The 14714-nt window shown below is 46.8% G+C and overlaps 1 protein-coding gene across 8 annotated transcripts in view; it reads left to right on the plus strand.

Moving 5' to 3' along the window:
• LOC121275851 (plectin-like) overlaps positions 1–14714 on the plus strand; it is a 253127-nt gene that overhangs the window by 136272 nt on the left and 102141 nt on the right. For all 8 annotated transcript variants that reach the window (XM_041183572.1, XM_041183574.1, XM_041183576.1 and 5 more), the window contains 4 exons: positions 2877–2992; positions 3433–3539; positions 12590–12709; positions 12889–12984. In XM_041183572.1, the coding sequence (XP_041039506.1) occupies positions 2877–2992; positions 3433–3539; positions 12590–12709; positions 12889–12984 (439 nt within the window). The remainder of the gene's footprint in view (positions 1–2876; positions 2993–3432; positions 3540–12589; positions 12710–12888; positions 12985–14714) is intronic.

Here is a 14714-nt window from a genome sequence, read left to right on the forward strand (position 1 = left end):
GGTTGAGTGATTGTGTATGTGGGCAGTGGGGGTAATTGATGGGTCTGAGTGGATCGGGTTAATTGATCTGAAGGGTAAGGGAATATTTGATCTCGGGGATGAGGGTAATTTTTAAAAATTCATTCATGGGATGTGAGCTTCGCTGGCTGGGCCAGCATTTATTGTCCATCCCTAGTTGCCCTTGAGAAGGTGGTGGTGAGCTGCCTTCTTGAACCGCTGCAGTCCATGTGGTGTAGGTACACCCACAGTGCTGTTAGGGAGGGAGTTCCAGGATATTGTCCCAGCGACAATTGATCTGAAGGATTGGGGGCAATTGATTTGAGGGGATCGGGGTAATTGATGGATCTGAGTGAGTCATGGGGTAATTGATCTGAGTAGGTGGGTGTAACTGAGCTAAAGGGGTGTGAGCAATTGGTCTGAGAGGGCAGGGGGTAATTGATCTGAGGGGATAATTGATCTGGGGGATGGGGGGTGGTTTGGATTCTGCCAGGGCCACTCAGCTCCTGACCTCATTACACCCTTGGTTCAAACATGGACAAAATGGCTGAACTCCCGAGGTGAGGTGAGAGTGACTGCCCTTGATAACAAGGCAGCATTTGACCGAGTGTGGCATCAAGGAGCCCCAGCAAAACTGGACTCAATGGGAATCAGGGGGAAAACTCTCCGCTGGTTAGAGTCATACCGAGCACAAAGGAAGATGGTTGTGGTTGTTGGAGGTCAGTCATCTCAGCTCCAGGACATCACTGCAGGAGTTCCTCAGGGTAGTGTCCTTGGCCCAACCATCTTCAGCTGCTTCATCAATGACCTTCCTTCCATCATAAGGTCAGAAGTGGGGATGTTCGCTGATGATTGCACAATGTTCAGCACCATTCGCGACTCCTCAGATACTGAAGCAGGCCATGTCCAAATGCAGCAAGACCTGGACAATATCCAGACTTGGGCTGACAAGTGGCAAGTAACATTCACACCACACAAGTGTCAGGCAATGACCATCTCCAACAAGAGAGAATCCAACCATCGCCCTTTGATGTTCAATGGCATTACTATCACTGAATCCCCCACTATCAACATCCTGGGGGTTACCATTGACCAGAAACTGAACTGGACTAGCCATATAAATACTGTGGCTACAAGAATAGGTCAGAGGCTAGGAATCATGCAGCGAGTAACTCACCTCCTGACTCCCCAAAGCCTGACTACCACTTATGAGACACAAATCAGGAGTGTGATGGAATACTCCCCACTTGCCTGGATGAGTGCAGCTCCCAGAACACTCAAGAAGCTTGACACCGGCCAGGACGAAGCAGCCCACTTGATTGGCACCACACCCACAAACATTCACTCCCTCCACCACAGATGCACAGTGACAGCAGTGTGTATCATCTACAAGATGCACTGCAGAACTCACCAAGGCTCCTTCAGCAGCACCTTCCAAACCGTTACCACTACCATCTAGAAGAACAAGGCCAGCAGACACATGGGAACACCACCACCTGGAAGTTCCCCTCCAAGTCACTCACCATCCTGACTTGGAAATGTATCACCGTTCCTTCACTGTCGCTGGGTCAAAATCCTGGAACTCCTTCCCTAACAGCACTGTGGGTGTACCTACACCACATGGACTGCAGCGGTTCAAGAAGGCAGCTCACCACCACCTTCTCAAGGGCAACTAGGGATGGGCAATAAATGCTGGCCTTGCCAGTGAAGCTCACATTCCATGGAGCTGACCCACTCATGGTGTCATGGACTGGGCTCTGCCTTCACTCCACAGACCTGAATACTGGTTGGAGAGTGGGGTGCACTCAGGGGACTCCTGTCATTTTTGACTGTATGGTGGTCACCCTTTGCCTCTCTGTCTGCACACTCTTAATCTGTGGAGCAACCACTTCTATAAATATGCTATTCATGTAGCTCTCGACCTCACGGATGGACTAAATTGACATCAGCTGCTGCTCAAGTTCCAAAACCCAGAGCTGAACTTGCTGCAACTGACGACACTTCCTGCACAAGTGGTTATGCAGGACTCGGGAAGCGTCCTGGACTTCCCACATTGCACAGGACTTGCATTCTCAAGGTTGGAGCTGTCTGCCATTCCTTTATTACTTAACCTTGCTACTGCTTAAAAAAAGCTTACCAAAACTAATATACCTTACTATTACACACTGCTGAATTTACTTTATTAGTGAATTAGTTCATAATTTACACAGCTAAATTAATATAATAGAATGTTTCACTCACCTAGCTTGGAGACAAGGAAGCAATCTCATCAACTACTGGAGATAGAAAAAAGTAGTAGGTGGAGCATCTCTTTGCCCTATGCACTGAATTCCCACCTGAACCAAATTCCCAACTCCTCTCTCAATCAGTGTAATCTCGTGTCCACGTGCCCCTTTCTGCATGTGGGCTCAAAACCTCTGCTTGTATATAAAGCCTCAAATGGCTCACTAGCTAGCTCAGCTTTCAGCTACAGTAATTATCACTCAATGGGGGCAAGTACTTTCAGCAATAACTGCCACTTTAGGCAGCTCCCTGTTTAATTCAGCTATTCAATTGACAATGTTTGAAAGTAAAAACCTAACTCTTAATCTAAATTTAAAGTTAATAAAAGCGAATCAGAACTTCCCACCTGAACCAAATTCCCAGTTCCTCACTCAATCTACATCTCACTCAGTGTAGTCTCGTATCCGTGTGCCCTTCTGCTCTCCCTCCTTCGTTCTCTCCATCTCTCACTCCCTTCTCTCCCTTTGCTCACTCTCTTTCTCGTCTCCCATTCTTCTCTCTCACTCTCTCCTTTACTCCCTCCCTCACCTTTTCTCCTCTCATTGTTACACAAGCACATTACCGTTTTGTGTGTAAAGTTAGTGTTTTCTCTTTAGGCCAGTTTTGATCGACATGAACAAGGTTTATCGACAGAAAAACCAGGAGAACCTGGAACAAGCATTCACCATCGCTGAGCGGGAGCTGGGGGTCACCAGGCTGCTTGACCCTGAAGGTAAAATCAGTCAAAGACTCTGCTAGCCTCGGAGCTACCTGCAAATTGTTGCCATAATGCCCTGGAGCCTGTCTGGCCCTACCCCTACCCCAGGCGCCCCATCTCTTCTTTGCTTATCTCCCCTTATTCTCCCCATATTCTCTCCCCTGAACGCTCCCTGACTCCGCACCCATCTCTTCCACTGCCCTCCCATCCCCTGCCCCCCAATTTCCTGACAGCAGCTCATCCCTGTTCTGGTGCTGTCCCCACCTCCCTTTTCTCCTCCTTTTCTCCCCTGTTCCCTCCCTAAAATCCCCCCACGCACCCCCCATCTCCCCTGGCTCTCTCTCACTTCCTACCCCCCCTCTAGCTCTTCCCACCTTGCTCTCTTTCCTGAACCACTCCCTGCCCCCTCCACTGGCTCTCCCCCTGATTGCTGACCCATTTCTTTGCTGTTTTAGACGTAGATGTGCCCCATCCTGATGAGAAATCCATCATCACATACGTGTCCTCTCTGTATGATGCTCTGCCCAGGGTTCCTAACGTGGAGGCTGGAGTCCGAGCCAATGTAAGTACTTCAGATTAAAGGATAAAAGGTTAGTGTGCAGGTACAGCAGGTAATTAGGGAAGCTAATAGAATGTTGTCGTTTATTGTGAGGGGAATTGAATACAAAAGTAGGGAGGTTATGCTTCAGTTATACAGGGCACTGGTGAGACCACATCTGGAGCTCTGTGTACAGTATTGGTCTCCTTATTTAAAGAAAAAGTAAATATGTTAGAAGCAGTTCAGAGAAGGTTTACTGGACTAATACCAGGAATGGGTGAGTTGTCTTATGAGGAAAGGCTGGACAGGTTAGGCTTGTATCCGCTGGAGTTTAGTAGAGTAAGAGGTGACTTGACTGAAACCTATAAGATCCTGAGGGGTCTGGACAGGGTGGGTGTGGGGAGGGTGTTTCCTCTTGTGGGAGAATCTAGAACTAGGGGTCACTGTTTAAAAATATGGGTCACTCATTAAAGACAGAGATGTGGAGAATTTTTTTTCTCTCTGAGGGTTGAGAGTCTTTGGAACTCTCTTCCTCAAAAGGCAGTGGAAGCAGAGTCTTTGAATATTTTTAAGGCAGAGTGAGATAGTTTCTCGATTAACAAGGGGGGTGAAAGGTTCTCAGGGTGGGCAGGAATGTGGGGTTGAGGTTACACTCAGATCAGTCATGATCTTATTGATTGGCAGAGCAGGCTCGAGGGGCTGAGTGGCCTATCCTGCTCCTAATTTGTACGTTCGTACCAGTCAGCTCAGGAACACCAGAAAAAGGAGGAGTAGACCATTCGGCCCATCGAGTCTGCTCCACCATTCAATGCCATAATTGTTGACCTTGGGCTTCAACTCCATTTTCCTGCCCACTCCCTATATCCTTCGATTCCCCGAGGCACCAAAAACCTGCCTATCCCAGCCTTAAATGTATTCAACGATAGAGCATCCACAATCCTCTGGGATAGAGAATCCCCAAAATTCAAAACCCTTTGAGTGAAGTAATCTCTCTTCATCTCAGTCCTAAATGATTGGCCCCTAATCCTGAGACTGTGTCCCCATGTTTTAGATTCCCTGACCAGTGAAACGATCTGTCAGCGTCTACCCTGTCAAACCCCTCAGAATTTAGTACATTTCAATAAGATGCACTGGTAGTAATCTTCTGAGAATCTTTAGATTCTGGAAAAGTTCCAAAGGATTCAGAAGGTAAAGTCGCACGGGATCAGAGATGAGCTGGCAAGATGGATACAGAATTGGCTTGGTCATAGAAGTCAGAGGGTAGCAGTGGAAGGGTGCTTTTCTGAATGGAGAGCTGTGACTAGTGGAGTTCCTCAGGGATCAGTGCTGGAACCTTTGCTGTTTGTATTATACATAAATGATTTGGAGGAAAATGTAACTGGGCTAATTAGTAAGTTTGCAGACGACATCAAGGTTGGAGGAGTTGCAGATAGTGAAGAGGATTGTCAAAGGATACAATGGGATATAGATCGGTTGGAGACTTGGGCGGAGAAATGGCAGATGGAGTTTAATCTGGACAAATGCGAGGTAATGCATTTTGGAAGGTCTAATACAGGCAGGAATTACACAGTAAATGGCAGAACCCTTAAGTGCATCGACGGGCAGCGGGATCTGGGTGTCCAGGTCCACAGGTCACTGAAAGTGGCAACGCAGGTAGATAAGGTGGTCAGGAAGGCATATGACATGCTTGCCTTCATTGGCAGGGGTATTGAGTATAAAAGCTGGGAAGTCATGCTGCAGCTGTATAGAACCTTGGGTAGGCCACACTTGGAATATTGTGTGCAATTCTGGTCACCACATTACCAGAAGGATATGAAGGCATTGGAGAGGGTGCAGAGGAGGTTTACCAGGATGCTGCCTGGTCTGGAGGTTATTAGCTATGAGGAGAGGTTGGAGAAACTCAGATTGTTCTCACCAGAGCGACGGAGATTGAGGGGCGACTTGATAGAAGTTTACAAAATTATGAGTGGCATGGACAGAGTAGATAGTCAGAAGCTTTTTCCCAGGGTGGAAGAGTCAATTACTAGGGGACATAGATTTAAGGTGAGAGGAGAAAACCATAGAGGAGATGTGCGGGGCAAGTTTTTTACGCAGAGGGTAGTGAGTGTCTGGAATTCGCTGCCAGAGGAGGTGGTGGAAGCAGGTACGATAGTGGTGTTTAAGAGGCAGCTTGACAAATACATGAATAGGATGAGAATAGAGGGATACGGACCCCAGAAGTGCAAAATGTTTTAGTTGACGGGTAATATGATCAACGCAGGTTTGGAGGGCCGAAGGCCTGTTCCTGTGCTGTACTTTTCTTTGTTCTTTGGATTGGAAACCTTTACTCAAAAAGAGAGGGAGACAAAAACAGGTAACTATAGGCCAGTTAGCTTAACACCTGTCATTGGGAAAATGTTAAGAGTTTATTATAAAGGACGTAATAGTAGAGCATTTAGAAATGCAGAATATAATCAAGCAGAGTCAGCATGGCTTCATGAAGGGGAAATCATGCCTGACAAATTTATTAGAACTCTTTGAGGAGATAACAAGCAGGATAGATAAAGGGGAACCAGTAGATGTAATATATTTGGATTTTCAAAAGGCATTTGATAAGATACTGCTCATAAGGCTACTTAATAAGATAAGAGCCCATGGTGTTAGAGGTAGTGTATTAGCATGGATAGAGGATTGATTAACTAATAGAAGACAGAGAGTTGGGATAAGGATGGAATTTTCAGGATGGCAGTGCCACAGGGATCAGTGCTGGGGCCACAAGTATTTACAATATATATTAATGACTTGGATGAGAGAAATGAATGCACTATTGCCAAGTTTGTGGATGATACAAAAATAGGTAGGAAGGCAAGTGGTGAGGGTGACACAAGGAGTCTACAGAGGGATACAGACAGGTTAGGTGAGTGGGAAAAAACTTGGCAGATGGAATATAATGTGGGAAAATGTGAGGTTATGCACTTTGGCAGGAAGAATAGAGGAGCTGAATATTATTTAATTGGAGAAAGACTGCAGAAAGCTGCAGCACAGAGGGATTTGGGGGTCCTTGTGAATCCCAAAAAGCTAACATACAAGATCAACAGGTAATAGGGAAGGCAAATGGAATGTTGGCCTTTATTTCAAAGGGAATGGAGTATAAATATAGGGAAGTCTTACTAAAACTGCACAAGGCACTAGTTAGACCACACCTAGAATACTGTGAACAATTTTGGTCCCCTTATCTAAGGAAAGATACACTGGCATTGGAGGCAGTCCAGAGAAGCTTCACTAGGCTGATCCCGGGTATGGAGGGATTTTTCTTATGAGGTGGTTGAGTAGGTTGGGCCTGTACTCATTGGAGTTTAGAAGAATGAGAGGTGACTTTATTGAAACATATAAGATTCTTAGGGGGCTTGACAGAGTAGATGCTGAGAGGTTGTTTCCCCTTGTGGGAGAGTCTAGGATCAGAGGGCATCATCTCAGAGTAAGGGGGCACCCATTTAAAACAGAGATGAGGAGGAATTTCTTCTGAAGGTGGCGAATCTGTGGAAATCTTTACCGCAGAGAGCTGTAGAGGCTGGGTCATTAAATATATTCAAGGCTGAGATAGACAGATTTTTAATCAGTAAGAGAATCAAGAGTTATGGGGAAAATGCAGCAAAGTGGAGTTGAGGATTATCAGATCAGCCATGATCTCATTGAATGGCGGAGCAGACTCGATGGGCCAAATGGCCTCCTTCTGCTCCTACATCTTATGGTCTAAGTCTCCTCTCAGCCTTCTTTTCTCCCAGGAAAATAGTCCCAAACTCTCCAATGTATCCCCACAGCTACAGTTGTTTATCCCTGGAATCATTCTTGTGAATCTCCTCTGTACTCTCTCCGATGCCTTCACATCCTTTCTCAAGTATGGCACCCAGAACTGGACGCAGTACTCCAGATGAGGCCGAACTAGTGCCTTATACAAGTTATATTGTATTTTCTACCTGACATCTGTCATACTTATACTTCTTCCTTTTCATCTTCACCCCTATCTCTCTCGTCATCCAGGTGTTCTAGATTTATTTGTCCTATCTCTTCCCTTCAAGGGAATATACCTTTGCCTTGTTTGACCTCTCCAAACATACTTCACTGGGTTGAATTCCATTTCAGCCCACCTGACCAATCCATTGATATCTTCCTGAAGTCTACACCAACTCTCCTCATTATCTACGACACGGCCAATTTTTGTTTCATCTGCAAACCTCTTGATCATTCCCTCCACATCTACATCCAAATCATTAATATACATCACAAAAAGCAGGGGACCTGGTACTGAGCCCTGTGGAACCCCACTGGAAACAGTCTTCCAGTCACAAAAACACCCATCAAAATTACCTTTTGTTTCCTGCCACTGAGCCAATTTTGTATCCAGTTTGTTACATTCCCCTGGATCCCATGGGCTTTTTTTTTAACCAGTCGGCATGTGGTAGAACCCTTGATTCCCTTATCAAAGCCTTGTTAAAAACCATGTAGACCACATCAACTACACTACCCTCATCAATCCTCCTTGTTACCTCCTCAAAAAATTCAATCAGATTAGTCAGACACCACCTCCCCTTAACCAATTTACGCTGACTGTCCCTGATTAATCTGTGTCTCTCCAAGTGACAGTTCATTCTGTCCCTCAGAATTGATTCCAATAACTTGTCCACTACTGAGGCCAGACTGACTGACCTGTAATTATTCGGTCTATCCCTCACTCCCCTTTTAAACAAAAGTACAACGTTAGCAGACCTCCAATCCTCTGGCACCTCACCCGTATCCAGTGAGGATTGGAAAACGATGGTCAGACCCTCCTCAATTTCCTCCCTGGCTTCTTTGAACAGCCTGGGGTACATTTCATCCGGTCCTGGTGTTTATCCACTTTCAAGGATGTTAATCCCCTTCATACTTCCTCTCTCCCTGTGTTTATCACATCCAATACCTCACACTCCTCCTCCTTAACCACAATATCTACATTGCCCCCTCTTTTGTGAAGACAGACACAAAGTATTCATTAAAAACCACACCCACATCCTCTGCCTCCTTTTGGCCTATTATGGGCCCTACTCTCTCCTTAGTTACATACGAACATATGAACTAGGAGCAGGAGTAGGCCACTCAGCCCCTCGAGCCTGCTCCGTAATTCAATAAGATCATGGCTGATTTGATTGCAACTTCAACCTCACATTCCTGCCTACCCCCAATAACCTTTCACCCCCTTGTTAATCAAGAATCTATCTACCTCTGCCAGGCAGGTAAGGGGAATCAGCATGAGGTGATGGAGGAGCCTCAGCCCCTGACTTTGTCCAGCAGGGTATGAGGTGCTTGCTACCTGTGTGGATGAGGTGAAGGACTGACCATGGCACCATGGTGATTGATGCCATTCAAGTGGGGAGAGTAAAGAGGAATGTGGCAGTGATAGGAGACAGTATAGTCAGGGGGATAGATACTGTTCTCTGCAGCCACACCCAGGAGCTCTGAAGGTTGTGTTGCCTGCCTGGTGCCAGGGTTAAGGGCATCTCCTTGTGGTTAGAGAGGATCTTGGAGTGGGAGGGGGAGGATCAGTTGTCTTGGTCCACACGGGAACCAATGCCATAGCAGAACACCATTCCTGGTTCTACTGACGAGGATTTGAGGAGTTAGGGTCCAAACAAAAATGCAAAACATCAAAGGGAATCATCCATGGATTGTTATCTGAGGCACACGCCAATTGGCATCGGGTCAGGCAGATTAGAGAATTAAACCCGTGGCTCATGGAGTGGTGTGGGAAGAAGGGGTTTCAAATCATGGGTCACTGGTGTCAGGGAAGAGTGAGCTATTCCACTGGGATGGGCTGCACCTGAACTGGGTTGAGACAGTGGTCTGGCCAATCGTATAACTAGGGGGAGAGAGCTTTAAACTGACAGGGCGGGAGGGGGTGGGGGTTTGGGTGAAGGGAGATTGAGAAATCCATAGAGAAAGGTCGAGATATCCGAACATCATAGCAGTGTGGGTAAAGACAAACAGTAGGTCAGGAAGGGACAGAGAGTTTGACATTAACATCAGCGAATAAGGCCATTACACGGAATAGAAGTTAAATAATGAAATTAAAGGTTCTTTATCTGAATACATGAAGCATCCGCAATAAGATAGATGAACTAGTAGAATTAAATGGTTTTGATCTAATCCCCATTACAGAGACATGGTTACAAGGTGATCAAGGATGTGAATTAAATATTCCAGGTTACACAATATTTCAGAAAGACAGAGAATGGAAAAGGAGGAAGGGTATCCCTGCTAGGAAAGGGTGACATAAGGACATTAGTGAGAAAGGATCTGGCCTCTGAAGATCATGAAATAGAATCAGTATGGGTAGAAATGAGGAATAGCAAGAGTTGGAAAACACCAGTGGGAGGAGTTTATAGACTCCCTAACAGTAGTTATACCATTGGACAGGGTATTCGGGGAGGAGGTAGCAGTATTGTCACTGGACTGCTGGAAACATTAGAGGGGAGATGAGGAAAATATTTTTCACCCAGAGGGTTGTGAGGGTCTGGAACTCGCTACCTGAAAGGGAAGTAGAGGCAGAAACCCTCAACTCATTTAAAAGGTGTCTCGATATGCACCTCAAGCGCTGTAACCTGCAGGGCCACGGACCGAGTGCTGGGAAGTGGGATTCAACTGGGGGGCTCGTTTTCAGCTTGTTTTTCAGACAGGATGGGCAGAGTGGCCTCTTTCTGTGCCGTAAGCGTTCCAAATTTTCTAAATAGCTGAAAGGGAGGAATGTGCAGGGATGTATAGAGAGGCCATGGGAGTAGCAGTGTGTGAATTGCTCCTTAGGACAGCCAGCACAGACATGCGGGGCTGAATAAACTTCTTCTGACTTAATAGGAAATAGTTTGAGAAACATGAACAGTCGTACCGCATTTATTGTGGACATGCTCGGCTGTTGTGTTGCTAGTATCCATGCAGTGGAGCTGTTACGTTGCTGGTATCCATGCAATGGAGCTGTTGCGTTGCTGATATCCATGCAGTGGAGCTGTTGCATTGCTGTTACCCTTGCAGTGGAGCTGTTGCATCGCTGATATCCATGCAGTGGAGCTGTTGCATCGCTGATATCCATGCAGTGGAGCTGTTGCATCGCTGATATCCATGCAGTGGAGCTGTTGCATCGCTGATATCCATGCAGTGGAGCTGCTGCGTTGCTGGTATCCATGCAGTGGAGCTGTTGCTTTGCTGATATCCATGCAGTGGAGCTGTTGTGTTGCTGATATGCATGCCGTGGAGCTGCTGCGTTGCTGGTGTCCATGCAGTGGAGCTGTTGTGTTGCTGGTATCCATGCAATGGAGCTGTTGTGTTGCTGGTACCCATGCAGTGGAGCTGTTGTGTTGCTGGTATCCATGCCATGGAGCTGCTGCATCGCTGATATCCATGCCGTGGAGCTGCTGCATTGCTGGTATCTATGCACTGGAGCTGTTGTGTTGCTGTTACCCATGTAGTGGAGCTGTTACGTTGCTGGTATCCATGCAATTGAGCTGTTACGTTGCTGGTATCCATGCAATTGAGCTGCTGCGTTGCTGGTATCTATGCAGTGGAGCTGTTGTGTTGCTGTTACCCATGCAGTGGAGCTGTTGCATCGCTGATATCCATGCAGTGGAGCTGCTGCGTTGCTGGTATCCATGCAGTGGAGCTGTTGCTTTTCTGATATCCATGCAGTGGAGCTGTTGTGTTGCTGGTATCCATGCAATGGAGCTGTTGTGTTGCTGGTATCCATGCAGTGGAGCTGTTACATTGCTGGTATCCATGCAATGGAGCTGCTGCGTTGCTGGTATCCATTCAGTTGAGCTGTTGTGTTGCTGGTACCCATGCAGTGGAGCTGTTGTGTTGCTGGTACCCATGCAGTGGAGCTGTTGTGTTGCTGGTATCCATGCCGTGGAGCTGCTGCATCGCTGATATCCATGCCGTGGAGCTGCTGCATTGCTGGTATCTATGCACTGGAGCTGTTGTGTTGCTGTTACCCATGTAGTGGAGCTGTTACATTGCTGGTATCCATGCAATTGAGCTGTTACGTTGCTGGTATCCATGCAATTGAGCTGCTGCGTTGCTGGTATCTATGCAGTGGAGCTGTTGTGTTGCTGTTACCCATGCAGTGGAGCTGTTGCATCACTGATATCCATGCAGTGGAGCTGCTGCGTTGCTGGTATCCATGCAGTGGAGCTGTTGCTTTTCTGATATCCATGCAGTGGAGCTGTTGTGTTGCTGATATCCATGCCGTGGAGCTGCTGCGTTGCTGGTATCCATGCAGTGGAGCTGTTGTGTTGCTGTTACCCATGCAGTGGAGCTGTTACGTTGCTGGTATCCATGCAATGGAGCTGCTGCGTTGCTGGTATCCATGCAGTGGAGCTGTTGTGTTGCTGGTACCCATGCAGTGGAGCTGTTGTGTTGCTGGTACCCATGCAGTGGAGCTGTTGTGTTGCTGGTATCTATGCAGTGGAGCTGTTGTGTTGCTGTTACCCATGCAGTGGAGCTGTTACGTTGCTGGTATCCATGCAATGGAGCTGCTGCGTTGCTGGTATCTATGCAGTGGAGCTGTTGTGTTGCTGTTACCCATGCAGTGGAGCTGTTGCATCGCTGATATCCATGCAGTGGAGCTGCTGCGTTGATGGTATCCATGCAGTGGAGCTGTTGTGTTGCTGGTATCTATGCAGTGGAGCTGTTGTGTTGCTGTTACCCATGCATTGGAGCTGTTACGTTGCTGGTATCCATGCAGTGGAGCTGCTGCGTTGCTGGTATCTATGCAGTGGAGCTGTTGTGTTGCTGGTACCCATGCAGTGGAGCTGTTGCATCGCTGATATCCATGCAGTGGAGCTGCTGCGTTGCTGGTATCCATGCAGTGGAGCTGTTGTGTTGCTGGTACCCATGCAGTGGAGATGTTGTGGTGCTGGTATCCATGCAGTGGAGCTGTTGTGTTGCTGGTACCCATGCAGTGGAGATGTTGCGGTGCTGGTATCTATGCAGTGGATCTGTTGTGCTGCTGAGTGTTTATGGTGGTTATACCTGCACTGCTGCCTAATTCACTGCTCACTGTTCTGTAACTACAGGAGATCGAGCTGAGGTGGCAGGAGTATTATGAGATGGTGACACTGCTCCTCCAGTGGATTCGCCATCACATCACTATGTTTGAAGAGAGGAAATTTCCAGGGAATTTCGAGGAGATGGAGGTGAGGAAAGATTCTGAGATTCTGAAAAAGCAGTACAGAGTTCACCCTGAGCCTGTATCATTCCTCTAACAGGAACAGTAACTGATCCCAGTGTTTGTTAATATCCGTACCCGATCCCGGTTCCTGTTAACATCTGTGTGGTGTCGGCCTGACAAGTTAATTCACTGTGATTGTCACAGGTTCTATGGCGACAGTTCCTGAAATTTAAAGAATCAGACCTGCCCAGTAGAGAGATTGAGAAAAACCGCAGCAAGACTCTATTCAAAAATCTGGAGGTGAGTCTTTCCATTATCTTCATTAGGGTGACCAGTCAGTTATTGTAAGTATATCTGTGTTGGCAACTAACCCTGTCTGTGTGCCACTAACTGTAACTCCATCTGTGTGCCACTAACTGTAACTCCATCTGTGTGCCACTAACTGTAACTCCATCTGTGTGCCACTAACTGTAACTCCATCTGTGTGCCACTAACTGTAACTCCGTCTGTATCACTAACTGTAACTCCGTCTGTATCACTAACTGTAACTCTGTCTGTGTGTCAGTAACTGTAACTCTGTCTGTGTCAGTAACTGTAACTCTGTCTGTGTCAGTAACTGTAACTCTGTCTGTGTCAGTAACTGTAACTCTGTCTGTGTCAGCAACTCTAACTCTGTCTGTGTCAGCAACTCTAACTCTGTCTGTGTCAGCAACTGTAACTCTGCCTGTGTGTCAGCAACTGTAACTCTGCCTGTGTGTCAGCAACTGTAACTCTGCCTGTGTGTCAGCAACTGTAACTCTGCCTGTGTGTCAGCAACTGTAACTCTGCCTGTGTGTCAGCAACTGTAACTCTGCCTGTGTGTCAGCAACTGTAACTCTGCCTGTGTGTCAGCAACTGTAACTCTGCCTGTGTGTCAGCAACTGTAACTCTGCCTGTGTGTCAGCAACTGTAACTCTGCCTGTGTGTCAGCAACTGTAACTCTGCCTGTGTGTCAGCAACTGTAACTCTGCCTGTGTGTCAGCAACTGTAACTCTGCCTGTGTGTCAGCAACTGTAACTCTGCCTGTGTGTCAGCAACTGTAACTCTGCCTGTGTGTCAGTAACTGTAACTCTGCCTGTGTGTCAGTAATTGTAACTCTGCCTGTGTGTCAGCAACTGTAACTCTGCCTGTGTGTCAGCAACTGTAACTCTGCCTGTGTGTCAGCAACTGTAACTCTGTCTGTGTGTCTTTAACTGTAACTCTGTGTGTCTTTAACTGTAACTCTGTGTGTCTTTAACTGTAACTCTGTGTGTCTTTAACTGTAACTCTGTGTGTCTTTAACTGTAACTCCGTGTGTCTTTAACTGTAACTCTGTCTGTGTGTCAGCAACTGTAACTCTGTCTGTGTGTCAGCAACTGTAACTCTGTCTGTGTGTCAGCAACTGTAACTCCATCTGTGTGTCAGTAACTGTAACTCTGTGTGTCAGTAACTGTAACCCTCTTCATGTCAGTAACTAACTCTGCCTGTGTGTCAATAACTGTAACTCTGTCTGTATCACTAACTGTAACTCCGTCTGTGTGTCAGTAACTGTAACTCTGTGTGTCAGTAACTGTAACTCTGTCTGTGTCAGCAACTCTAACTCTGCCTGTGTGTCAGCAACTGTAACTCTGCCTGTGTGTCAGTAACTGTAACTCTGCCTGTGTGTCAGTAACTGTAACTCTGCCTGTGTGTCAGTAACTGTAACTCTGCCTGTGTGTTAGCAACTGTAACTCTGTCTGTGTGTCAGCAACTGTAACTCTGTCTGTGTATCAGCAACTGTAACTCTGCCTGTGTGTCAGCAACTGTAACTCTGCCTGTGTGTCAGCAACTGTAACTCTGCCTGTGTGTCAGCAACTGTAACTCTGCCTGTGTGTCAGCAAATGTAACTCTGTCTGTGTGTCAGCAAATGTAACTCTGTCTGTGTGTCTTTAACTGTAACTCTGTGTCTTTAACTGTAACTCTGTCTGTGTGTCAGCAACTGTAACTCTGTCTGTGTGTCAGTAACTACCTGT

This window comes from Carcharodon carcharias, chromosome 3 (genome assembly GCF_017639515.1).
Source record: "Carcharodon carcharias isolate sCarCar2 chromosome 3, sCarCar2.pri, whole genome shotgun sequence".
NCBI classification, from domain to species: Eukaryota; Metazoa; Chordata; class Chondrichthyes; order Lamniformes; family Lamnidae; genus Carcharodon; species Carcharodon carcharias.